Source organism: Athene noctua, chromosome 21 (genome assembly GCF_965140245.1).
Source record: "Athene noctua chromosome 21, bAthNoc1.hap1.1, whole genome shotgun sequence".
In the NCBI taxonomy this organism is placed as follows: domain Eukaryota; kingdom Metazoa; phylum Chordata; class Aves; order Strigiformes; family Strigidae; genus Athene; species Athene noctua.
This window is the reverse complement of record NC_134057.1, coordinates 8,585,217-8,600,233: the sequence shown is the minus strand read 5'-3', so window position 1 is coordinate 8,600,233 and position 15,017 is coordinate 8,585,217. Positions and strand designations below refer to the sequence as shown.

The 15,017-nt window shown below is 40.3% G+C and overlaps 1 protein-coding gene across 1 annotated transcript in view; it reads right to left on the bottom strand.

Annotated features, from left to right (window-relative positions):
- The window catches only part of ANK3 (ankyrin 3), a 218,046-nt gene that overhangs the window by 112,779 nt on the left and 90,250 nt on the right, over positions 1-15,017 (bottom strand). Inside the window, exons 9-11 of the mRNA XM_074924321.1 lie at positions 9,320-9,418; positions 4,575-4,772; positions 2,478-2,576 (exon numbers count right to left, since the gene is read on the bottom strand). Of these exons, the coding sequence (XP_074780422.1) occupies positions 2,478-2,576; positions 4,575-4,772; positions 9,320-9,418 (396 nt within the window). The remainder of the gene's footprint in view (positions 1-2,477; positions 2,577-4,574; positions 4,773-9,319; positions 9,419-15,017) is intronic.

The following is a 15,017-nucleotide window of genomic DNA, read 5'->3' as shown; positions in this document are numbered from 1 at the left end:
TTACCCTAAAGCCTCTTCACAGCTGCTCCTGCACAGCTGCACCTACAGTCAGCCAGAGGCTGCAGGGGGGGTTTGCTACCAAGAGAAGGAGAAAGCTCGGTGGATCTCTGGAAGTCCCCTGATTTAGGCAGCTTCCCCATAGATTTACACGTGTCTCGGGCGTGTAAAGGTGAGGAAAACACACTTTCCCTCCTTTCTCATGCGGAACAGCAAGCGTGAGCAGGGAGGCAGAATAACTGGTTGAGTATGTTATTTCTTTGCCCTGTTTCACATAATTTAGTAAATGCTTTTAAAATAACAGACTGCAGGAAACAGGATGCCTGTGTGTCATCTTTGACCATGAACACTAACTCATACTGCAGAGATTCAAACCTGCAGCTGAAAAAAACTGTGCAGAATCTACAGATGGAAGCATAGGATCTATTTGGAAAACAGAATTTATCACGGAAAAAGGTAATAGGCATTACCTTTAATAAACAGTTTCTATGCAACAATGACTATTTGTGCCATTTGGCACTGTTTCCTCTTGTTGCATTTGCTTCACAACTCACAACCAACACTTGTTTGCTCTCAGATTTCTTTGGGGAGAAATACCTTGAAGCTTTATGGCCAATTTGTTTTGATGGCCAGATGTAAACCTTCCTTCTGACTAGAGAAATAGCGGCTTAGGTATGGGTGCTGAGTGACTCCTACTTCTGCCCTGAACGCTTGTTACCATACAGCCAGCCAGTGAAAGAGCAGGGCAGGAACGTTGGAGTCCTGCAGTGAAGAACCATGACGAATCTCAACAAACGCAGTCAAATATGGTTTAAGATCATGTGAGATCATGGTGAGGCAGCACCAGGAAATAAAGGAAGAGCCCTTGGAACAGCTCAGGCTGTTAACCTATTTCACACACACGAGAGTGTAGTTAAGTGTTGCTGTTGCTTTTATTCTCTTAATTCTTTGAATTTAAAAGGGATAAAATTGAGGAGATAGTTTTTCTACTTCCACATTGACTTGATTAATATAGAGGATGGGCATTGCATTTGTTTAAGGTTCTCTTTTTCTTATTCATTTACTAATGTCACTTCAAAGTAGACTCTGAAAACTGTATCTACAACCCCAGAATCACAGAAGTGTCTAGGCTGGAAAAGACCTTGAAGATCACCCAGTCTAACCATCAACCCAACACTGACAGTTCCCAACTCCCCCAGATCCCTCAGCACTGGCTCAACCCGACTCTTCAACCCCCCCAGGGATGGGGACTCCCCCCCTGCCCTGGGCAGCCCATTCCAACGCCCAACAGCCCCTTCTGCACAGAAATCCTTCCTCAGAGCCAGTCTAAACCTTCCCTGGTGAAACGTGAGGCCATTCCCTCTTGTTCTATTGCTTATTGTTTGGTTAAAGAGACTCATCCCCAGTTTTCTGCACCCTCCTGTCAGGGAGCTGTCGAGGGCCAGGAGGTCTCCCCTCAGCCTCCTCTTCTCCAGACTGAACCCCCCCAGTTCCCCCAGCCGCTCCCCAGCAGACCTGTGCTCCAGACCCTGCCCCAGCTCCGTTGCCCTTCTCTGGCCACGCTCGAGTCATTCAATGGCCTTTTTGGGGTGAGGGGCCCAAAACTGAACCCCCTCAGCGAGGGGCGGCCTCCCCAGTGCCGAGCCCAGGGCTCAGATCCCTTCCCTGTCCCTGCTGGCCATGCTATGGTGTTTAAAAATTAGTCTGGAGATACATGAGCTGTAGCAACGTCAGGGCCTGTTCTCTCTCAGGAAAGCCAGGAGGGAAGCTGTATGGTTTGCTACTGAATAATTAGAACAAAAAGCCATGCATCAAATGAAACTCCAGTTTGGGGAGATGAACTGCTCCCAGTTGTTCCTTGTTTAATCAATGGAATTGTTCATCACTTTCAAACCTGGCTTCTTCCACAGTGGTCACACATCCAGATATGTGACCATTCCTCCTAATTTAGGAGAACATACATTTACACAGACAACTCACATTTTCCATAGGTACTTAATTATCTTTAATTTGTGCCAATAACTGGATGCAGACTATCTCATGCTGATTGAAGTACAGCATATCGATTTCTGTCCAGCTGATTTGTGATGACCTGTGATGGTGGGTGAATATAACTTCCATGTGGAAAGCCAAAACAAGGTCTGAATTAAATCATCTTTCAAAACAGGACTCGAGTGAAGCATAGTCTTCACCTTCATCTCCATAACAGGGTGAATTTCACCTTCAGCGCTTTAAATTACAGGCAAAAAATGGCAGAAGTGATAGATCTTTCTTAAATTTTAATCTGTTAGGTTTCACTGGTTATTCCCACTGTATTTCCAAAGTGTATAAATTGTTTTATTATTTGATAATACCTAGTTCAAAATAATTGTTGATTTGATTGATCCACGCTCTTTCAGAAATATTCAAATATTAAGTGATATGGTTACAATGAGTGCGGTAGGAAAAACAAAGACAAATGTGAAAAGACCATTTCCTACCTCAGTCACAGCTTGAATTGATGCACCGTGCTTCAAAAGAAGTTCCATGACTTTTATTCTGTTCTTCTTGCAGGCAATGTGAAGAGGTGTGAAACCATTCTGTAAATTAAAGTAAACGAACATTTTGATACCACATATGTCATTAAAAAGTAGAATCGGGCATGGAATTCACACAAAACATTCCCCTGTTTTAACAAAACACCTCCCAGATTTGTTTTGGCTTCACTGAATTTTTCATGTAAAAGAGTAAAAAAACTTCTAAAAAGAAAAAGACATATTTCATATGGCCAGTTTTAATTGAGAAATATATTGCCTACTCCAATAAATAATTTATTTTTAAAATTTCTCATTTCACCTAAAACTGTCAAAAACTTTATTTTTGCTTAGCATATTCACTGTTAACTGGGTGGGGGGGGGTGTTGGTGGAGTTTTTAGGGGGGATGGGATGGCTTTTTTGATAGGTTTTCTATCGACTTTTCAGAACTGCTGGTAAAAAAAGCACTTTATCTTTACAAGTTTTGCCATTTGGATATTCTAAACTACTCTTACTACATTTAAAAAAAATAAATATTATCTGCCAGTTTACTGTAATTACAATTAATTTGTCCCATCCTTTAAAAAATTGTGTGTGCAGCAGAGTGAACATTTAAAACTACCGTCTTATTTAGTGTGAGATGATACAACAGAAAACAAGTAAAGCAGTAAAATAAGCTGTCCAGAGCATCCACAAGTGATACAATAGCATTAGTGCACTGAATGCTGATGCTGCTCTGTATATTCATCAAAAAAGCCTTTGCAGAACAATTCTGAAAACAGCTGACAGAACTGATCACTCGGATCTGATGAAAACTGGCTTTTTTTACCTGCCATATAGCAAAGAATATCATACGCTTTTGTAATGTGAGGTCAGTGCAATTGTCTGTTCCAGTTAAGTATGAGCAGCTCTCAATTCTTTCCTTAGTGGTGGACGGTGTCCAGGGTAAGCTCAGATTTGTTTCAGGGAAGAGTGAGCTCAAGCTCCAGATACTGCACTCAGGCTCCTTCTACTTAATCATGCTGAGTGGGGATCAGGGAACGCTAAAAGATTTAGGGGAAAAGGAAATTTGTGGCCAGGTTACCAGATCAATGAGAGGCCACTGCCAGAAACTCTTGACAAGCTAAACCTGAAGACGATTTGATTATTTCTGAAGGCAAAAATAAATATTACAGGCCTACAAGCCTCGTCACTTGCTGGTTACAGTGAACAAACCCCATATATCATAATACTTTGACCAAAGACACCTGAAGACAGGTTGATCTGACACAAAAACCAAAGTGACTAAGAGAAAGAAATCTATGGAGCCTGTGCTGTTTTCAAGAGAGACAATCCCACCTGGCTTGTGAGTGTTTCAGGAGCTCAGATAATATTTAGGAATTGAATGAGTTAATAGCATCAGGCTGTGAAACCAACAGTCAACCCAATTAACATCAGAACGTAAATTTATTTGGAACAGTTATTGAAGAGCAAGTCAAAATTCATTTTAAAAACAACAAATTGCAAGTATAATTTTGAACAAAACGCATTAATGCATTCAGTTTGTATGCACTCTAATTACACTAACAGATTTTGTTGCTGAAGTTGTTTTTAAAGTAGAAAGGCGTATGACTCCATTGACATAATTATAAAATACCCCAAATATTCGTTATGTAACTTATTCCTACTTTATACAGTTTCACATCTTTGAGGGCCAATAAAAATTCTCTCAGTTTTAAACGTTACTGACTATTTTCTCTTTACAAACATTTAGAAAATGAGAATTCTCTCCATACCAAAAAACTACAGCAGTTTCATCTCTTCAGAATCACAACAATCTACCAGGAGGCAAAAATGCTCTAGATACACTAATTCATAAATCATTGTTGACTGTCTGTAGGCAAAGGTCTACTCTGACTGCATGCTATAACACTTTAAACCTCGAGCATCCTCTTTTGGTCTGGAGCAATACAACATATCCTCCCCGTCAACCATCAGCAGGTTGAGAAAATAACTCTCGAGTAAGTCTCACTGCAACTTTGGAAGAATGTTTAGCTGTGAATAGTAACCCGCTGTGTACTCACCAGTGCTTTGGCATTAGGATTAGCTTTCTTGTCCAAGAGAACCTTGGCAACTTTGTAGTGGCCACAGTGGGCGGCAACATGCAGTGCAGTCAGATAGTCATTAGTGACGTCATCTACAGGCACGTTGTGCTGAATCAGAAGCTGAACACAGTTTAGATGATCTCCTTGTGTTGCCATGTGCAACGGAGACAAACCGTTCTGCGGACAAAAAGACCCAACACTGATGGGTTATGGGGTGCTCAGGGAAATGAAATTCCCCTGTGTTGTTCTTAGAGCATTTGTTGTATGATGAATTTTACAAGCCCAGAGAGCACCCAAAATAAACTTAACATGTTCAGTGTAACAATGAAGGTTCTTACTCTAGCAAATGCCACTTGGAATTTAGAGTTTGGTTAGAGTTGTAGGCAGCTTTACATTAAAAAAAGTCATACCCTACCAGCAATGCTCTAAACATAGCTTATATCAGCCAGCACAGCTCAGATAAATCGCTTGAGTTAGATGAGTTATGTGAGGAACAGCACTTTATGACTTTTAATACCCTAACCAGGAGGTTTGCTGGTTTTAAAAGCTGCATTAAAGTCATCACTCTAATGTAGCCTGTATATAGCAGGCATGAGAGAGCAGGTCAGAGCATCATTCAGTAATCACTACAACCTTCCCTCATCCCTCCACACGTGCCTTACACCACATCACACACCTATGGAGTCCATTCTTCTCAGCCCACATCGGTACAACAACAAAAATTCCAAGTGCAACCGGCTAAAAAAAAAATTTGAATGAGACCACCATGATGTGACCTGCTCGTGGCAGTGGTAAAGCTCTATTTCATCAGGGAAACGCCTGAGAGAAATCCATGTTTAGGATCAAAACCTGTACCAAAAATTGTTTCTTGCACTGCTTACAACAGTTAATCAACAAGCTGCCAGCATATATTACATTTCCAGAGTAAAACACAAGAGGAATAGTTCTCAGAACATTAAAGGACTGACCCTATTTCACGATGAAAGACTAAAAAATATGCAAGAGGTCTTGTTAGCAGAGCTATGTGAGCTCGTGAGATAAACCCCAACACACCTTCTTCCATTTGTATTATTATTTTTTTTTTAACTTGGTCCTTCTAATGCCAAAGTTAGAGTCAAATGCAGGAGTTATTCTGGTAAGATGTAGTAGTATGTAATCTATAAATGACTGACACTACACTACATTTGCCATCATGAAGAAACTGAAACTTTTGCTCACAGATGTAGTGCCCTCATGTGACGGCCGTTAGCAAAGGCAAAGTAGCACCGTAAAACCAGCAGAGATCTCAGGCCTCTGAAACAACTGATTTCTTCTTTCTCCTCCTTTCCCATGGCCATATCACAACAGTAACGACAAACATTCAAAATAAAGGTGGAGATACACAGTGAGATAATTTTTAAAAGTGACATGGAAGAAGGAAGGTGAAAGCAAACAGGCTAATACTGTCAGAATTTGAAAGCAGTTTATATTCAGTGCTGAGCAGCAGAGATTTCTGGACACAGTTATATATTTCAAGTAAGATTATCTCACGGGCATCTCACCTGTGATATATGTTGGCTCGTTTAAGCCTCTCTCTCGTTCCCAAAGGCTACTACAGCAATTATCTGCATGGAAGCTTGATACTACTAATGCATTTTAAATGTTTTCAGTCTTCTAGTGTAGTTAAACAATAGAATAAAAAAAAGATTAATTTCCCCTCAGTCACCAAGTCCTCCTGATAACAGTTTATAACTGATGATGCTTTTTAAGTGACAGTAAAAAATCATGACACTTTATACACTGTTCTGTTCCATTTTTATAAGAAAGATTCTTCAGGTGAAAAGTGTTCACAATAAGTTAATAAACCACATTTATTAATGAAGAAAGAATCTGAGATGATGACATGAGACTCTCTTATAGGACAGACATGTATGAAAGAGGCTGAGATTGATGGAAAAGCAAGGAAGAAGCAGAGCTGTCACACATCAGTTTGGGAACATCAGCAAGATTCTTGACAAAAATCTGTCACAGATGAGAAAAGTGCAGCAAGTAGCCAGACTTTGCACAAAAGAGCAAGAGGCAAGACTGGATGCTAAAGAAGTTGATGAAGACAAAACATCATTGGAATATTGTCTTTTGTTACAATCTAAAGCAGACTTGCTCTTCATTCTGTTGCAGTAGAAGATACTCTGCGATCTTAACAGAAGTCAGTTAGTATTTCAGTGCCTTTGTCTTCGCACTTTTAACATAAAAATACCACAGAGACAACAATGTTCTCCTGTCCCATATCCATGTTGTGAGAGACAATCAGCAATGACCATAAGAAATTATTTGGTACTTCAAGATTTGGCCACTATATGAACACTGTTATATTACTGGTTTTATGAAGACTGCCGACAAAATATTAAAAGGTGAAGAAGTTCAAGATTATGGTCACATGATACCTTAAAAAAAAGCCAAAACAAACCAAAAAACCAGGAGAGGACCACAGAGATGAAATAGCGTATCAAATGCTGGACTGGGTAAACAAAATTATCAGTGCTACATAGCTTATTTTGTAGTTGGGTTAAAGAACTATAAATCATGGAAAGTGAAATTCATTCTGGGGCAGAAAAGAAGAAAAAAAGAAGAAAACGAAGAGCCAAGCAAGTCTGGAAAAACAGTAATTAGAAAAAGATGGACATTGATATGCAGAGTTGTCATTTCTCACACAGAAAATCATTGGCATACTCAGGATTAGAATCTGGTTTTCCTTTTGCTTGTAGAAAACCCCAGATAGTCCATTAGGTCATTGCCTCTCCTGAAAATAAATCTAAGGTTATTCCAATGTGAAAAAGGGTCAGCACTACACTAAACAATCTCTAGCAGGAAACAGCTATCAAACTGCAGTCTCCTGAAAGAGTTTTATATAACATGAGAAAACTTTGTGAAGTTCAAAATGTTTCAAAGATGTGCCCTATTTCCAATAATACATGACTTAATTTGAAGAGAATGGAGCCACTTATTTTTGCAGAGGACAGTATTGTAGTTTAGTGCCAAAGGAATGGATTCATTTATGTCATTCAGAGGTGCTGCTACTTCTTAGCTTAAGCTTCTGAAAACAGTAGAATTAACACATCAGAGGGAAACTCAGGAAGCTCTGCACTGTCTTCTGTTAACTTTTTAACACATACCATAGTTTTCCATCTTTCAGAGAGAAGGCTCCCATTTTGCTGAAGGTGTTTATATAAGCTTCTGAAGGTCAACGTCCAAAGCGAGTCTTCCAGCCTTGGGATATTATTTCAAAACCACCGTGCCATGTTTTCATCTGCCTGATTTCGGCTAGTGAACTCTGGGCCAGGCTGTGTGAATCTCCTCAGGAAGAGGAACAAAACTCACAGGCCTTGAACAGCAGGTTAAGATTAGGGATAACACCCAAGAATAAAAAATCTGTGCAACAAAGAAATGTAGTTCCTTAGGAGAGGTTCTCAGTTGTGATGGTGGAAACCAAAACAATGGGGTTTATTTTTTGTTGTTTGTTTGTTTGTTTTTTCTTTAAGTAATTAACTGAGGTACCAGAGAGTGTCGAAGAACCTTACTCCCTGGAGTATGAGCTCTAGCCTCCAAGAGTGGCAGCAGTGTGGAGACATGCCCTGAGAGGCTCCTAAGACAGCCCCTTGCTGTCTCCCCCTGCTCGTAAAGTTTGCAAGTCAGGGCTGTGGGAGTCCATGGAAACTCCACATGCAGAGGATGGGTGGATTCTGTCTGTCAGATTACCCATGACAGCACTTGCCAGTGACTCACTGAGCAGAGGAAAGCTGGTGCCAACAACCTCCCCAAACAAATGCTAAATATATTCTAGTAAGGGGGAGAAAAAAAAAAAAAAGCACAAAGAAGAGGGAGGAGAAAAGCAGAATATAGAAGGGAGCGGAGACAGAATAGGACAGGATGACAGAAGAGAGAAAAGAAATAATAGAAGGAAACAAGAAATGTTGTTGAAAATATATTGCTTACAGACTGAGAGAAAAAAAAAAGTAGTGTAAGGTTATCTTGGGAAAGAACCTCAACAAACCGCACAAGCCAAATGTCAACCCTGAATGGGAAAGTCGCAGATTGTTGTGGTGCTACAAAGCAGGCTGCTGCACTGAGATTTAAAATCAGCAATAACAGCACAGCAGAGACCACCACCAGAAGAGTTCTGGCAAGTGCACACTTATAATGCCAACCCTCGGGTCTAAAGCAATCTGTGCATGCTTGGCACAGGTGAGTTGAAATCCCCATGAAGAATTTTGCATGATAAACTGTAGAGAGATAGAAAGTGGAGAAAGTGGTAATCGGGCTAAATCCTAAGGAAACACGAGCTGTCTCTGCAAAGGCATTGCTCTATTTTTATCTCTTATCTCTACTCTAGCCTTAGGGTAATTTGGTGCAAGCTGAAGATATATTGTAATCACCATGTATTTATTTATTCCAGGACAGATATAGAGATTTCCAACTACTGAAATTCTGAGGGATAGGGTTACCATACATGTCTTTTTGGTTGGCACAGAAACCTTTTCTTGTGTATCTCCATTTAAAACATTTTAAATATTCAGATGTGTGCTACATACGGCATTCACTTTGGAGATCTCCCACACAGTTACTTTAAATAGCTACGAAATAGGAAAGTTATTGTCAAACCTTTAAATATATGAGACATGAAGAATTACATTTTTAAAAAAAAAAAATGTACAAGGATTATCCCAGCAGAAAACAGTACCAGTTACCTTGGTTTTGGAAAGAATAGGGGCACCACGATCCAGCAGCATTTCTACAACCTGTTCATGGCCACTTCTTGCTCCACAGTGGAGAGGGGTCAACCCATCCTGTGGGACACAGGCATTACAGTCAATTAGCTTCAGACACACTAAAATCTTGTGCACTTTTATAAAGACCTATGATGTCCTAAGAAGCCAATTAATTCCCGCAGGATGCTGCTCTTACACAACTGAACAGCTGAACCTGTTTATCCAAACGGACAGAGTACATTTTGACTCTGATTTTCTAAATGTGTAAATAATCATACCAAGTTGGTGCTCATGCAGTGGGCTACTTCCAGGCCCTCACTGTAGATGCAATAAAGTGGGAAATGAAAGTCCAAGAAAAAGATGAGATTGCACTTCAGGTACTTTTTGCCTGATGCCTTTGAGAAAACTGGGTCTTTCATTTGTCAGTATGCATTAAAGTCAACGGATAGCCCTTTTGTCCAAGGGGAAAAAAAAAAAAAATCTTTCCTACTTAAACTTTTTTTATTACACTGATTTTGACGGGTGTAACGCAGATGAGAAAACCCTCTTAATCTCCGGTAAAAGTATGTTGGATTAAATTCTGTCTCTTGTCACGTAGAACATACTTGTATGACTTCCAGACAAATGTCTGGCCTAGAGTTAGGCACTGTTCTTTTAGAATAGTTTCCTTAGTCATAGTTACCATCATATTAGAAATACATTCCTTAAACAAGACTTTTTAACATTAACAGGGTTATTCCAAACGGATTTGATTATTCTTTGGCCCATGCCCTGTTTACAATGCTCAAGTAACCTGCTGCACACAAGTGCTATGATGAAAGATAGTGCCTGTGACTTGAGTAACTGTGAGTAAAAATCCCATGGAGTTTTTCAGTGTTGTATGACACAGTGCTTGTTACAAATAGTAATGTCACAGTTTCAAGAAAAAGAAGGAAAAAAAATTAACGGTTTCAGAATTAGGAAGAGCAGACATTTGTTACAAGCAAAACAAATATGCAGGAGATACTGTCACCCAGAAACAATATTGTATTTTCACTAAATATGTCAAAAGAGAAGCTTTATAAGAAAGGTTGAAACTAATAAAGAAGAAAGATAAATATTTATTAGTTTTCCAAACACAAGTCATAAAGGGACCTTCTTCCAGTGTCTTCTGGCAGTCTTAAAAACACATATGTTTGATTGCCTAAAATATGCATGTCACATCATTTTTATAAAAAGGATTATCCAAAATTCCTTCTCACACATCCTGTGCTCACTAATTCATGCACATGCACTCCCTCTCTGTCTCTGTATCGTAGCAAGTACTATTAAGATACCTCCTTAGACGTATTTTCTATGCATAATTACAATATGATTTTTTGATAATTCCTAAACCATTACACTCTACTAGAACATCAGTTGAAGGCCTGCAAAATGTAGAGGGCAGCCAGGGACAGAGACACAGTGATTCAGAGCTCCTTACACTCTTCTGCTTCTACTTTCTTGCCCTTTCCTAATAAGCCTATGAAAGACAGGAGACAGAAATTGTTGTGACTAACTTTTTCTGCTAGTCTCATTTAAAGCTTTTATGGTTCTCACTGTGCACATTCTTCCACTTAAAGTAAGGCATATGATCTTGATGTAGAAGCCGCAAAGATTTTGGTTTAGATAACTTGATCAGGACTCAGGAAGTAATTTGTTTATGCAAAATGAACAGAGTTTGGACCACTGTGATCTTACTGGCATCTCTGGACCTGATGTTATTGTCATTTCTGCTTCCTCCTGTTATTTCAGCCCATGAAGAACAGGGAAGGGCACACTACCTGTGATACTACACAAAATAAAGATGTCTTGCTCAAAACATGTAAGTAAAGACAAAGAGAAAAGATACCAAAACCCACAAACGGTACATTTATCAGCTAAATTGAAAATGTTTTGCTGTAGTTTCACAAGTGTTTAAAAGAGGTAATGCATATTTGGCATACCAGTGGTTTCCAGACACAAGGACATATCATGTACTGAGCAGAACGCAAACAACTAACATAAAAATATTGTCCACACACAAAAAAAAACCCCACCATGCATGGGAAAGAAAATAGAAAACAGCAGGGCTAGGTAAATAGTGACCTACAGGCAGGAGCTGAAGATCACTTACATTAGATTGTTGTTGGTTGGTTGTTTTTTTTTTTAATGTCCTAATAATTATCATATTCTCCAGGCACATCAAAGAAAGATACTGAGGGAGATCAGGCACAAAATTGTAAATTAGGGAACATTTTCTAGGTTTTATGCCCCCTCCCCCTCATTTCACCCACAGCCCATTGGCAGTACATGCCAAGCTCACAGAGAACGAGACACATCTGATCATCTTCATGCACGAGACTAGACCCTTAAGAACTACTTCAGTGCTCCCCAGAGCACAGTGCCCCCACCCTCTGCCTCTCTGCCCCCCCGAGCTTAGGCCTACGGCTGACAGGGTCTCTGTGGCACAGGGCAGGGGGGGCAGGCAGTCGTGCTTGGCCAGCCAGAGCTCACTGTAGTCCACCCAGCAGTCACCACTCCAGGTGCGCCACATGGCACCACACAACATTGCAGTGCAAGGGGGGTGCTTGCCGGGACAGCCGATCTACAGCTATTGTTAAGATGACATCAGGACTCCTACTCCAAAGCACAAATACGCTTGAAGACAGCTCATGGAGCTGCAGAGATTTTTTTTTTTTTTTCTTTTGCATTCTGGAAAGACACTGTTCACCTGACTCGGTTAATTGCTATATGGCACTAAAAGCATGTAAAGAAATGTGCAGAGGCAGTCTGAAACAGATCACAGAAAGATTTTGTTTTAAAAAAGAGAATCTGAGATTAAAAGAGACTGCTCTGAACGCAGCAAGACTTCACTGATTTTGTCAGGAGATTTTCTAGTTGCTTATTTACTGTTCATATAGACTATACTATGTGAAGCATAAAATATATTACATGTATTAGGAAGCAAACTTGCCTTAATATGATAGTCTGCAATGGCTCAGGAAAGCCATTACAAACTATTACGACAATAATCTGCAGATTAAGGACTCTCTAAGTATGTGCTGACATGATAAATCATATCAGCTCTATTATCTATCCCTCCAGAGAGCCTGAGAGCAGCTCCAGCAAAGCCAGGGGGACGACAGGAGTTCTGCTTAGGCACAAGCTTTCCATAAGCATTGCACACCCATCTCTGGGGCTGCTGCTCTTTCTTTAGCTTTTATTTCAGACACCAACCCCCTCAAATAAATGAGCTCTAAGCGTGGTTTCAGGTCCCTGTTGAGACTCAGAGGCCTGTGTAGCTCCCTGATCTTGTTACACTGGGGTCACAACTAGCTTGAGGTTAGCAGATAATGGTGCAGGCAGTTGAGCCTCCCTGCTGCTGTGTGTATTCCTGCCACTGCGTGTGGCTCTGCGGGACCCCTGCGCAGCACAGGTAAGCACAGACCAGCCTCCCCGTGCTCCCCAGATACCCCTCACCCAGGGTTTCCCTCGCATAATGGGATCATCTGGGCTGTACCCCAAATCCATGGGTAGCCTCAGTACCACAACTCTCATCAGTGAGCACCAGCTTCTAACCCAGTCTATGAGCGATGAGATTAAGCACAACACACAGCAAGACCTATACTGTGACGCAAATATTCAGCAAGAGCTTGTCAGACTTTGAGTCAAGTCCCCGAGCCTGTCCATGGCCTTGGCAGGAGTGTGACAGACACTCTGCTCTCCTGAGCCAAAGGTAGGAGGCATCTTCTCCAGGGGAGCAAGTACCGCTGCCTCCAGGGTTGGAGCTTCACCCTAGCAGGGCTCTGCATCTCATGGTCCCTCCGTGCTCTAAATCTCCTGAATTCTTCACTTCATTGACGCTATTGCAAACTGCCCCCTTCATGCAATAGGGCAACAAATGAAGTTTGCTCTTCCTACACGTGCAAAATGCACTTAAAGTGCCAAGACAGCATTATTCTTGTAGCTATTTTATATCTTAATTCATGTGGCTTTCCTGAAGCAGCTTATGTATGATCTGATGCATCTTAAAAGAGCATATCCCACATGTTTTCATGCAGATATGAGTGCGGGCCTGTTATTTAGCTGCAAAAACAGTAGCATGAAGATTATAAACACTTACTGTTAATCCAGGCTAAAACTTGCTTGCTGCCTGCTTCAGACACAAATTCACTTTGGCATATACAATATTAGACAGCCAAAGCAAATTAAGCTAATTCAATCAACCTCTCTAATTAAACTTTATTTTTAAAAGTCTTTTCTGGAAGACAGTGAAAACATAATTAGGGCAACATTCAGTAAACATGTTACATGAGGCATTAATAGGTCTTTTCTTGGAATGTTAGTTAAAAACCTGAATGATATAAGCCGCCCTGGATGGACAAAAGCAGCACATAGCCCTTGAGGAGCATCCTTAAAAATTCCGTATGAAGCCCCAAGTACCAGCTGCTAGACATCTCACACAAAAAAGGGACAGAAAGAAGACAAAGAGTTTAAATAAAGATAAATAAGAGCTAAAATAAACAATGCGACATAAGTGTGAACTAAAAGGAAAAAAAAAATAATGGCTGAGCCTCAAAATAGTTGTAAGATCATTTCTGGAAATAATCTCCTATGCCACATGTCATCTCAACTCTTAACTACAGTTCCCAGGTGTGCAGCAATATTTATGGTGCTCATCAAATCCTTGTCCTAATGAATATAGAGAAATTGGGAGCCCACGGATGACTTTTATAATAATTTAAACAGGATAAGGATTTAGCCCTTCAGGTTAACCTTTTTTGCAATACTTCAGCACTGCAGTTTCCAGGACCATCTGCCAGCAGCAAATGCAAATGCTCATGGAAATGACTAAGGAAAAGAAATCATTACACCAAATTATTTAATACTCAGAAAAGGCCTTATGTGAATTTATCTATAAAATGAGTACGTTTGTGAAAAACAAAAATAGACATTATGTGGAGCATATTTCCAGTACCCCATACAGGAACAGAACAGAAAATGATAGCTGAAGAGCTAAATTTGTCCCATCTAAGAGTCAGAGTAGCAAATCCTGGCCCTATTACTGTTTGGTCAATGACACAATATCTTCTGCATGCTCATTTAAAGGTGAATTACAGACCTGATCCAGGAGAAACAAAAGCCTTGGAATTTCTAGCTCTGAGCAAAACAAACAAGCAATTTTCAAGAATTTTTGTCCTTTCACATGGGTACGGAACTTTTGACATTCACCATTAAGGAGGTATTTGGTGCTCCATGACCAACATTTGCATTAAATAATATTATGGTGTCCAAGACATGAACTATTTTAACCAAGCAAAAAAAAAAAATCTGCTAATCTCTTATCCACAAAAATTCTGCTCATCTCTTTAAAGCCTCTTTAAAAAAAATAAAGAAAAAGAGAGGTCTTGCAGTTATAAATCTGGCAATAGAAGCCTCACTTATTGTCATGTGTAAATCCCATCTGTTTGCCAAGTTCTGTGTGTATTCAGCACCTACACCTGTCCCTCGCAGAACACCCCAGGGCTGGGCTCTGACTGGGCATCCAGCTGAGAGCAGGACTTGACACATGGGTCAGAAAAGACAGCCTTGGCTGCTCCTTGCCTGTCAATACATTCGGTAGTGGTAATGCTGTTGCAAAAGGATGTGACTGAAGCTTTTATCATCCTGTATTTTC